General features: G+C 41.9%; 1 protein-coding gene across 3 annotated transcripts in view; it reads left to right on the forward strand.

Annotated features, from left to right (window-relative positions):
* Window positions 1-12,922, forward strand: part of mtg1 (mitochondrial ribosome-associated GTPase 1) — a 32,364-nt gene that overhangs the window by 10,349 nt on the left and 9,093 nt on the right. For all 3 annotated transcript variants that reach the window (XM_072282060.1, XM_072282061.1, XM_072282062.1), the window contains exons 4-9: window positions 1,094-1,180; window positions 3,334-3,390; window positions 7,097-7,187; window positions 8,379-8,440; window positions 11,544-11,640; window positions 12,634-12,715. In XM_072282060.1, coding sequence (XP_072138161.1) covers window positions 1,094-1,180; window positions 3,334-3,390; window positions 7,097-7,187; window positions 8,379-8,440; window positions 11,544-11,640; window positions 12,634-12,715 — 476 coding nt within the window. The remainder of the gene's footprint in view (window positions 1-1,093; window positions 1,181-3,333; window positions 3,391-7,096; window positions 7,188-8,378; window positions 8,441-11,543; window positions 11,641-12,633; window positions 12,716-12,922) is intronic.

The raw sequence follows: 12,922 nt of genomic DNA on the forward strand, positions 1-12,922 counted from the left end.
CTGTGTCTTTATGATCTTACAGACATTCATCTGCAGACAATGAAAATTTTACTACATCAACCAGCAAGTAACATGCTACTCTGTGATGCTATGCCCTGATAGTGCTTTTGTACTATATTTTTCTTGTTTCTAATGGAGGCTGATGACATAAGTGCTGTCTTCACGTTATGAGAAGAATGTCAAAAGATTGTCAGTGTATCAAGAACTGCTTATCTAATCATCAGGGTCACATTAACCTTGCTGTGGTACAGCCGCACCACAAAATAATTTCTGCAGTACTGTCAATACAGAAACTTTCTGAACTTTGAGACTTCTTGGTCATTATTCTATCTGGAAAGGAATGGCATGGGTAATGAGTTTCAGACAGATAGTTTCATGGATACTTTGGACATTGAATTGTACTATATTAACCATTCTTGTGCTGTACCATAAATGCTAAAAAGCTACTCTTCCAGATTCTCAAATCAATGTAAGAGTGGGACTCAAGTTTTTCTTTCTCAAAGAAATATTTATTAAAAATAACTACATTTATAGAATACATTTCAAATATCCGGCCACTCTTATGTCCTTCAAAGCTGAATTCTAGAAACATAACTTCTAAACTTTTGGTCTTGATTACAAAAATGTCTGAATTAAGAATTGTCAAATGTTAGATTTATATTTTATAAAACTCAGGTATAATTCATAAAACACTACAGCACACAAAGAAGGCCTTTGGTCCATTTGGTCTGTGCTGAACTTAATTTGCCCACCCCTATCGACTTGCACCTGGACCACACCCCTCCATGCCTCTCGCGGCCATGTACTTATCCAAATGTTTCTCAAATGTTGAAATCGAACCAGCATCCACCACTTCGCTGGCAGCCCATTCCACACTCTCCACCACCCCCGAGTGAAGAGGTTCCCCCTCATGTTCTCCTTAAGCAATTCATCTTTCACCTTTAACCCATGACCTCGAGTTCTAGTCTCACCCAACCTCAGTGGGGCAAAAATGAATTGAGTCATAGTAATTATGTGGTCAATCATTTTTTAAAAGAGTATTCTTTACACAAGATTTTGTCAGTAGGACCTAATATTTTTGTTTATTCTTCAGCGAATTCTGAAGCAATTGGAAGAACAAGGAGTCCAAAATGTCCTCTTCACAAACTGCTTACAGGACAGGGATGTACACGTAAAACAAGTGAGTTCTTCAACTGAATTTGAATTGACTTGAATTCAATTTACTCCATCAGGAGTTCCCCATTAACGGTATTTGTGGAGCTGTTTAGGATATTCACCCGATTATGTGCAGATTTAAAATGATATCAATCAGTCAGAATCAAGTTATCACTGACATACAGTATGTCGTGAAATTTCTTGTTTTGTTTCAGCAGTACGTTAAAAAAAACTATTAAGTTATAATAATAAATATCAAGAAAAAAGTAATGCAAGAAGAGAGCAAAGTGGTGAAGGCAGAGGGGAAAAAGCTGTTCCTAAAATGTTGAGTGTCCTGTAGTCTCCTGTACCACCTCCCTAATGTAGTATTGCGAAGAGAGTGTGTCCTAGGTGGTGAGGGTCCTCAATGATGGATGAGGCCTTCTTGAGGCATCGCCTTTTGGAGGTGTTCTTGTTGCTTGGGAGGCTAGTACCCATGATGGAACTGACTGAGTTTACAACCCTCTGCAGCTCTTTCTGATCCTGTGCATTGGTGTCTCCATATCGGACAGTGATGCACCCAGTCAGAACAATAAAACTAGAAATTTGTGCGTGTCTTTGGTGATATACCAAACCTCCTCAAGCACCTAATGAAATAAGCTGTCATGCTTTCTTTGTGATTGCATCAATACATAGGGCCCAGGATAAATCTACGGAGATGTTGACACCGAGAAACCTGAAGCTGCTTCATCCTTTCCACTGCTGCACAAATGGAATCCTGGTGTTTTTAGAAACAGATTCCATAAGTGCTTCACATTTCAAAGTGACAGTTGTGACATTTCCTTACTTAGTTATAGAGAAATGAATGCTGTTTTAATACTGGGATTGGCATTGTTCTAGCACAACATCTTTGATATCACCATTCTCCAGTCAGAGAAGCAGACCCCTACCTGTAGGTATTTCACAAACGCATGACAGTGCTAGTGATCTGTCATTATGCTGGTGAAATTAGTGTTTGAAAGAATGCAGACGTGAAGGTTACAATTGTCAAAAGTAAAGTGCTCAAACTATTTTCAAATTTATAACTAATTAAATGTTAAAACACAAGAGGTTCTACAGATGTTGGAAATCAAGAGTAACATACAGAAAATGCTGGAGGAACTCAGCAGGTCAGGCAGCATCTGTGGAGAGGAATAAACAGTTGACGTTTCAGGCCAAGATCCTTAATCAGGACCAGGTCTTCTCCACAGGTGCTGCCTGACCTGCTGAGTTCCCGCAGCGTTTTGCATGTGTTAATTAAATGTTAGCTCTGCTGCAGAAGAATTATCACCATACAAAGCTTGAGGAATGTGTCCCATCTCCTTGAGGCAATCTCACACCTGTACCAAATGGTGAACAGATGCTGGCTCAACTAAGGCTGAGTTCAACCTCGATTCATGTTTTGCATTAACATGGACCATACAACACAGTTGTAACTGAGCTATTAAATCAGTAAGAACTGTAAAAACTGTTAACCTATTTTATTTATTAGAACCTGAGTAATTATAGGAAGTTAGTTGGCACCCATCCCAGTCCCAGTTCAGACACAATAGTTTGATGTTTGCTACTACTACTACTACTGCGTCAACTCAGGCCTAGGGGGCCGGCGTCGGGCACGATGACAGACTCTCCACTTCTCCCTCTCCCTCATCAGTGTGTTCAGTTTATCTACATTAGCCGCACCGCTGTCTTCTAGGAGCGTGTTGACCATAGTCTTGGGAGGGCGCCCAGGGTTCATCCTCCCGTGCTTGGGTTCCCATATGATGACGAGGCTGGCAGGTAGCTCGGGGTGGCGTAGACAGTGCCCCGCTAGTTGCAGTCTTCTCGTATTGATTTTAGTGGAGAGCATCGGTAGGTTGTTATAGAGCTCAACATTCATCATGTGCTGTTGCCAACTCACATCAAGAGCTATCCGGAGCATTTGTGTATAGCAACCATCTAGAGACTTTCGCTTAGTCTTGTTGAGTGTCCACGTCTCGCATCCATACGTGAGAATGGACTGTATGACTGCTATGAAGATCCTCTTTTTACAGTAGTAAATCCTGTCAATCCTCTGTTTGACAGTAATAGAAATCTGTTCTTTCTCCAAGTATAAAAGTATTTTCTCTTGATGAGTTTGTGATTTGATCATTAATTGCTGCTTTTTTGGATGATTGGTAGATTGTTCCCACTGTTATAGACCTCATTCAGAAAAGTAACCGGTATCATCGAACAGAGGTAAGGAAATGTATATGTTATTGTCTATGATATATAATTTGGTACTTTGATGTCACAAACTAATGCACATTAATAATGCCAATAAAGCATAATGCTATAATGGAGCCAGTGACCCAGGTTCAATTCTGCTGCTGTCTGTAAGGATTTTGTACGTTTTCCCTGTGTCAATATGGGTTTCTTCCAGGTGTTTCAGTTTCCTCCCAAATCCCAAAGATGTAGAAGTTAGTAGATTAATTAGTTACATGGGGGTAGTTGGGTGGCATGAGCTCGTTGGGCTAGAAGGGCTTGTCACTATACTGTATATCTAATTTTTAAAATAATGATTAATAGTAATCACATGCATAAAACCATTCATACGCCACTTGATATTACGCATCACTTGGGTACCATGTTTCGATGTGAGTGTGTATTGAGTTTTGTCCCATCGAGTCAGCTCCGCTATTCAATCATGGCTGATTTATTGTCTTTCTCACTCCCATTCTCCTGCCTTCTCCCCATAACCTTTGACACCATGACTAATCAAAACCCATCAACTCTGCTTTAAATATACCCAGTGATGGCCTCTGCAGCCATCTGTGGCATTGAATTCCACAGATTCACTACCCTGTGGCTCAAGAAATTCTTCCTCATCTCTGTTTTAAATGAATATCCTTCTATTCTGAGGTTATATCCTCTGGTCCTACACTCACCCACAATAGGAAACATCCTCTCCACATCCACTCTACCTAGGCCTTTTAATATTCAATAGGTTTCAAAGAGATTGCCCCTTATTCTTCTAAATTCCAGTGAGTAGAGGTCCAGAGCCATCAAACATTCTTCATGCATTAACCCTTTCATTCCTGGAATCATTCTTGTGAGCCTTCTCTGGACCCACTTGCAGGCTTCTGTCACGCTTGTAGACATTGGGCTTCAACATCTGCATTAGACTCAGAGATTCGCAGACCCAGCTCAGGTCAACCGGCCTTGACTTCAGAGCCGTCCGTGACAATGAATTCCACAGATTCACCATCCTCTGGCTAAAGAAATTCCTGCTCCTCCTCTCTGTTCTAAAGAGACAGCCCTCTATTCTGAGGCTGTGCTCTCTGGTCTTAGACTCCCCCACTATAAGAAACATCCTCTCCACATCCACTCTGGAAACCCTTCTGTAGGTTGCAGCTTAGTTCCTCCAGCAGATGGGAAGTGATACTTGAACTTTGTCACGGGTTTAGCCTCAGCTTGACATGCAGTTCTTCTCACCACATTGTAGGAAATAACGTAATTGAACTGGAGCAGGGGTAGAGCAGATTTACAGCAGATTTACAGCGATGCTGTCTGCAAAATAGTAGTTACATAAAAAACCTACAGCGCAACACAGGCCCTTTGGCCCACAAAGTTGTGCCGAACAGGTCCCTACCTTTGAAATTACTAGGCTTGCCCATAGCCCTCTATTTTTCTAAGCTCCATGTACCTATCCAAAAGTCTCTTAAAAGACCCTATCGTATCTGCCTCCACCATTGTTGCCGGCAGCCCATTCCACGCACTCACTGCTCTCTGCGTAAAAAACTTACCCCTGACATCTCCTCTATACCTACTCCCCAGCACCTTAAACCTGTGTCCTCTTGCGGCAACCATTTCAGCCCTGGGAAAAAGCCGCTGACTATCCACACGATCAATGCCTCTCATCACCTTATACACCTCTATCAGGTCACCTCTCATCCTCTGTTGCTCCAAGGAGAAAAGGCCATGTTCACTCAACCTATTCTCATAAGGCATGCTCCCCAATCTAGGCAACATCCTTGTAAATCTCCTCTGCACCCTTTCTATGGTTTCCACATCCTTCCTGTAGTGAGGTGACCAGAACTGAACACAGTACTCCCAAGTGGGGTCTGACCAGGGTCCTATATAGCTGCAACATTACCTCTCGGCTCCCAAGTTCTGAGCAAAAAAGTCAGATAAGTTTTATTTGAAATTGAGGAGGTTGAGGGGAAACTTGAATGAAATGTATAAAGTTTTGAGGGATCAGTATAAATGGAATGGATTTATTTCCTTTTACAGAAGGGTCAAAAATAGGGAGTAGAAATTTAAAGTAATTGGTACAAGGCTTAGGATAAGATGAGGAAAATCTTTATAACCCAGCTGCACAGGGTTCTGTAATTCACTGTGTGAAAGGGTGGTTGGTAGAAACCCTCAACAATTTTAAAGGGCGACACAATAATGTAGTGGTTAGTGTAATGCTATTACCATGTCAGCAACTCAGGTTTAGTTCCCGCCACTGTCTGTAAGGAGCTTGTACATTCTCCCAGTGATTGCACGGGTTTCCTCTCGGAGCTCTAGTTTCCTCCCACGTTCCAAAGCCGTATGGATTATAGGTAAATTGGTCACATGGGTATGATTGGGCGTTGTAGGCTCAAGGGGGCGGGAGTGCCTGTTGCGGTGCTTTAATAATAATAATAATGGCTCTGTCTGTCTAAGTACACAATGGATGCACCCGGTTTAGGACTCAGTTGGGTGTGGAACAGAGTCGGCTGTGGCTGAATAAGCCAATTCTTGAGCGGCAGTCCTTGGCACAGCTGCTGCACACGAAGGCTGATGGCTGCGGCTGGGTGGTCACTGCCACAGCTTTCCTTCTCTTTCTTCTGTCCGACCACAGCCGAGTTCGTTTTTCCTCTGCATTGGTAATGCCTGTACGTACAGCCTGTCGTCAGGTGCAGCGATACAGGTGTTACAGGGACGTTTGTAAACGTGACCTGAAGTCTGCTGATATCAGAGTGGACAATTGGGAAGAGACAGCTACAAATCGCTGCACCTGGCGACAGGCTGCGGTGCTTTATCTCTAAATAAAATAAATATAAGTGTTCTGGAGGTTTGGATGTGTATTTGAAGAACTGCTACTGACTGGGCTTCAGTCCCAGTACTGGAAGGTGGGATAGCCTTTTCCATCAGCATCAAAGTTATGGGTTAAAAGGCTTTTTCCCCTGTCAGAGTTTACATGTTTATTTAGAGATACAGTGTGGAACAGGCCCCTCTGACAGAGTTTACATGTTTATTTAGAGATACAGTGTGGAACAGGCCCCTCTGACAGAGTTTACATGTTTATTTAGAGATGCAGCACGAACAGGCCCTTCTAGCCCAACGAGCTACACCGCCCAGCAACCCACCTATTTAACTCTAGCCTAATCACAGGACAATTTACGGTGACCAGTTAACCTACTAACTGGTACATCTTCAGACTATAGTAGGAAACTGGATACCTGGAGAAAATCTACGCACACAAGGGATGGAATGTACATTTTTTTACAGAGGACACTGGAACTAAACTCCAAATGCAACACCCTGAGCTGTAATAGCATCATGCTAACTGCCACACTACCATAGCGCCCTATTTTCCATCTCTAAAGTTTTTTATAATCTGGAAGGGTAATAAATCTTAGAAAATATTTGCTTGTCAGGTCAGAGGAATCAAAATCTTTGGGGAGGTTTAAAATGAGGCCAAACCCTATAAAAAGAGAGTTGGATTACTTGAGGGAATAGCGTGTTCTTGAAATTGATAAATGTTAAGAATTTATACCTAACAGGTCACCAGTGTTGTAGATCTCTGTCTTAACTATGTCTGTCTTTTATAAAATTGGTAGGTAATGTAGAATGTACAAGCATGATCATTTGGATACTGGGTCATTCAGAACACCTGGTAATGAGAAATATTCCCATTTACCTTGTTTCCCCTTAGAACATGGAGTATTGTTTGATGGTGATTGGTGTACCAAACGTCGGGAAGTCATCCCTCATTAATGCCATGCGAAGAATGTATTTAAAGAAAGGTACGTTGTGTTTACACAAACCACTTGAATGGACACAAAACTGTTTGAATCTATGAGAAAACGGTGTTTGTCAGTCTCCTTTCTGAGGTCAATTATTTTGTCAGATTTTTCACAAAGTTACTGAGCACCAGGACCAAGGACACTGAGCCCAAGTGAGGACAGCATGGCTGATTCCAATGCTGTCCATCTGTGACTCAAGGCCATATACAAGTGGCTTCTCTACTCGAAGCATGGACAGCACGTAGCGTAGTGGCTACTGTAAAACTAATACAGTCCCAGCAACCAGGGGTTCAATTCTGCTCCTGTTGTAAGGAGGTTGTACATTCTCCACGTGACCGCTGAGTGTTCCGGTTTCCTCCCACATTCCAAAGACGAACGGGTTAGAGTTAGTGAGTTTGTATGTTGGTGGTGGAAGTGTGGTGACGCTTGTGGCTGCTTAGCACAATCCAAACTGATTTGATTTGATGTAAATGATGCATTTCACTGTATGTTTCATTGTACGTGATAAATAAAGCCAATCTTTAAATTACACACGAAACTTCAGAAATGGAGTGATGATAACCTCATGATGGAGGTCACCATTCTGACGACATTTAACAGAGAATTATTTGTTTTCTCTGAGCACAGTTTAATCTTGTAATACTTGCATGCAGTGGCCACTTCATTAGATACAGGATTGAAACTTGGTGTGGTCTCCTGCTCCTGTAGCCCATCTACTTCAACGTTCAATATGTGCATTCAGAGATGCTCTTCTGCACACCACTGTTGTAACATGTGGTTATTTGAGTTACTGTCGCCTTCCTGTCAGCTTGAACCAGTCTGGCTGTTCTCATCTGACCTTATTAACAAGGCATTTTTGCCCACAAAACTGCCACTCACTGGAAGTCTTCTATATTCCACATCATTCTCTGTAAAGTCTAGAGACTGTTGTGTGTGAAAATCTCAGGAGATCAGCAATTTCTGAGATACTCAAACGACCCCATGTGGCTCCAACAATCACAGTCTAAGTCACTTAGATTACATTTCTTCCCCACTCTTGGTCTGAACAACAACTGAACCTCTTGGCCATGTCTCCATTGTGTTGCTGCCACTGAGTGTGTGTGCCTTACGGAATTCTTGAAGAGCACAGTTTTGCTTCTATTATAGACAGTCAATTGCTGAAGGGCTAAAGGCTTTGCCTTTTTTTTTTAGGCAAGGCATCCAGGGTTGGTGGTGTGCCAGGGATTACCAGAGCTGTCCTCACAAAGATTCAGGTAAATATAAGTGGAGCTTGAAAACAATGATAGTTGTAGCTGGTATTTTGGGGGCAACCTTTGGCTGTTCATTCCCAGATACGTACAGGATACTTGATGAGGCATTGATGCATATTACTGATTGGATTAGTGGCTCATTTATGGCCAACGTCTCAAATAGAAACAGAAATCATATTGCACAGCACCCCTCATCTTTTATACTCATGTAGTGCATAAGCATTACAGGGGTGGGGAGTGTAAGCACAAGGGAGGCGGGGAAGTGGATCTGGAAGGCCAACCTACAGTAACCTTTGCCTTTAAAACTGTCCAATGTGTCAGGTTGTTGGGATGAGAGAGGGAACTGCCCTGAGGTCTGGAAGTCCTCAACCTATGCTCCTGCCTTCTCATCATAACCTTTGACACCCTTACCAATCAAGAACCCATCGACTTCCACTTTAAATATAGCCAGTGACTTGGTCTCAGCAGCCGGGTTGGTGCAGGGGCTTTTGTGTGTGTTGTTCAAGACTTCTAGCATCAGCAGAATCTCTTGTGTTTATCACATCCTTCTTAGTGTGGTGGCACAATATTCCAAGTGCTTCTTAACTGGTGGTCTGTAAAATTGCAACGTAATGTCCCTACATTAATATCTTATGCCCCAACCTGTGGAGATAAGCATGCCACACACCACCTTCATCACCTTGTCCCACGTCGTTGCCACTTTCAGGGAACTATGGACTTGGACCCCTAGGTTTCTCTATTCATCAACTTTCCCCAGTGTCCGTCCAATTACAGGTGTGCGCTGCTTAACGTCCATTCGAACAACGTCCGATCACATATACGTCCGTAGTCCCGATCAGACAATGTGACGTAGCAGATGTAACCAATCCTGTGTATCGCGCGTCTCTTGAGTGGAGTAGCGTTATCTCTCTGTTTAATTTTCTTTTGAAAATATTACCGTAAAGTGCATCCTGGCTTCCAAACGCAGCAAAACCACTCCTAGTGATAGCAGCAGCAAGAGGCAAAGGAAAAGTATTGATTTGGAAGTGAAACAAAAGGTTATTAAACAATATGAAGGTGGAAAACCAGTGAATGCTATTGCTCGGGATTTAAGCATGTCGCACTCAACAATCACGACGATCCTGAAAAACAAAGAAAAAATTCTCGAAACTGTTAAAGGATCGGCTTCACTGAAAACTACAAGGCTCACGAAAATGTGAAAGGGACCTATATCAGATATGGAGAAATTGCTAATGACATGGATTTAGTCAATTCAGGTACACTGCAGTACTCCATATAGGTTTGCGAAGTATATAATATGGTGTCCGCACAACATCCAAATCACATAACGTCCAAATCACATAACGTCCGATTTCACAGAACGTATCGTGGACTTTAAGCGACACATACCTGTACTGTACGTGTCCTACCTTTACCTGACCTCCATTTGCCTATATACCCCACCTAATTTTCCAGCTGATCCATGTCTTGCTTCAGCCTGATATAGCATTCTTCATTATCCATTGGCAAAATTAATTATCATACTACCTAAGTTCACGTGCATATATTGGTACTAATACATCATCATTGGCAAAATTAATTATCTTACCTCCTACATTCAGGTTCATATATTGGTAACGTACATCACCACAAATTGCTGGAGGAACTCACCAAGTCAAGTAGCATCTGTAGTGGGAATTAAACAGTCGATATTTCAGGCTGAAACCCTTCATGAGTCTTGATGAAGGGTTTTGGCCTGAAATGTGTGCAACACTTCAACTACCTGAGTGCTGGTGTGAGAGCTTAATCTGCTTTAATCTAGCCCATTTGGATGAATTTTTAGCTCTGGATCACATGCGAACAAAAAGTACATCTTCACCTTACCCAGGAAATGTAGCAGCTACCACTCCAGTCTACCTCTGTTAATTTAGAAGTTGGATCAGTGGTTGTTTAAGGGAGATGGTCCAGACCCATTTACAATAGTATAGGCATCGTTGCTGTGAAGTATATTTGAGCCCTCCGCTGGTAGAAGCTGGTATTGTCCCGCTGCAGTAAAACCCTGTCCACTCCTGACTCCCCACTCTTATCTTCTGGAAAATATTTCAACAGGTCTGTCCCTAGATCAGGTGTGGTTGGAATTAGCTACCTTCTTCATCAATCCATTTTTTGTTTAAGAGAATATAGTTGACCAAAATACTGATGGGTCTTAAGTTACAAGATCTTGAAAATCTGTATTCAACTGGTACAGCATTATATAAAATTGATATTCCAAAGTAGCTGTCTGTTATTCATGTTTACCTTTAAAATAATATTGTTAGGATGATTTTCCAAGCAAAGAACACAACAGTACAGGCCCTTTGGCCCACAATGTCGTGTTGAACTTTTAACTTACCCCACAACCAAGCTCTAATCCTTCCCTCTCAAATAGTCCTCCATTTTTCTATCATCCATGTGCCTATCTAAGAATTCATTAAATGTCTGTAATGTATCTGCCTCTACCACCACCCCAGCAGAGCATTCCATGCACCCACCACTCTTGTGTAAGAAAAACTTACTCCCGACACCCTGCCCCCATACCTTCCTCCAATCACCTCATAATTATGACCTCTCATATTAGACATTTCTGCCATGGGAAAATGGCTGTCCACTCAATCTATGCTTCGTATTATCTTGCACATATTGTATATTTTACATTGTATTTTAATGTTTAATATTTGATTAGCATCAATCCTGATTTTTAGACCCGCAAGTTATTGCTGGATTGAAGTTTCCGGAAGAGTTCTTAACTAGGTTAAACTGGGATTGAATATCCAATAACCAAACTGATTTATAAATCTAACTTGTATCTTTATGGCAGGGAAGGGGGAAAGAGTCCCTGAAACAGACCTACCCCACCCTCTTCAGTACAGATTAGTACCACATGATTAATGATGAGGCCTCTCAGTTCCTGGTAAAATGCAGAACATCAGCTGACACTGGCAAAAGCAGTCATGGTTATTTTACAACAGAGGGTGTTGTTCTAATATGTCCAGCCAATAATCTAGGACAAGCATTTTTCTCATCACCTTTAGATGTCCTCCGGTAATATAGTGCCTAAAGAAGTTATGAATGTTCTGTGTTTCTGCAGGTTTGCGAGAGACCCGTCGTGTTTTTATTAGATACTCCTGGTGTCTTTTCTCCTCACATTGAAAGCGTGGAAGTTGGGTTGAAGCTGGCACTCTGTGGTATGTTCTACACATGGACCTGGCACACTACATCAACACTGATGATAGTAAACGAATAACTGTTAGAATAGTACAGTACTACAGCACAGAAACAGGAGCTTTGGCTTATCTAGTCCATGCTGAAATGATATTCTGCCTACTCCCACCAACCTACATCTGGACCATAGCCCTCCGTACCCCTCCCATCCTTGTACCTATCCAAACTTCTCATTGAAACCTATCGAATATTGAAATACCTAGAGAGAATGGATATGGAGATAATGTTTCCTATTGTGGGGGAGTCTAGGCCCAGAGGGCACAACGTCAGAATTAGAACAGAGATAAGGAGGAATTTCTTTAACAAGAGAGTGGTGAATCTGTAGAATTCATTGCCCCAGATGGCTGTGGAGGCCAAGCCCTTGAATACATTTAATTAGAGGTTGACAGGTTCTTGATTAGTCAGGGCATCAAAAGCTGTGAGGAGAAGGCCAGGTCATAGGGTTCAGAGGGATAATAAATCAGCCTTGATAGAATGGCGGAGCAAACTTGGTGGGTAGAATGGCCTAATACTGCGCCTATGCCTTCTGTTCTTATGTTGTGTTATTGTTGGTTCACAGTCAATTGGTAATTCAAATGTCTACTGCTGAGATTTGGTATCATAATCAAGTTGATCCTATGCAATACAAAGTGCATTCCTGATGGATAGATCCATGAAAACAAAGATCCCTGTCTGATCTTTTCATGGGTCCACCAATGTTAAGGATCCTATGCACTAATTAAATAACAACAAAGGAATTTCTCATTGTATCTTATCAATACCAGAGTGAATGGAACCAAGATAGTTGACTTCAAATCATTGTTGTTTGGTGGCACCACATAAACGTTGGCTGCTGGCCTTGCTTCAGAAATAAATCTGAGTTCAGCTTTAAAATGTTTTGAGATTACAAAACATAGTTTTGGATGCAAGATTTTTCTTTCCTTCAATGCAATAGTCCTGTATTGGATTTCCCACAGGAACAATATTAGACCATTTGGTAGGAGAGGAAGTAATTGCGGACTATCTACTCTTCACTCTCAATAAGCATCAGAAGTTCGAGTAAGTATCATTTTATACTATTTTTCAGCATGTTCATTTTGTTCAGCATGTCTCCATTTGTGCTAAATAACCGCCTAGCAATCCCTGATTTAATTCTAGCCGAATCACAGGATGATTTACAATGACCAATTAACCTACTAACTGGTACAGTCTCTGGACTGTGGGAGGAAACCAGAGCACCCGGAGGAAACCCACGCATTCCATGGG

This window comes from Mobula birostris, chromosome 18 (genome assembly GCF_030028105.1).
Source record: "Mobula birostris isolate sMobBir1 chromosome 18, sMobBir1.hap1, whole genome shotgun sequence".
Lineage (NCBI taxonomy): Eukaryota > Metazoa > Chordata > Chondrichthyes > Myliobatiformes > Myliobatidae > Mobula > Mobula birostris.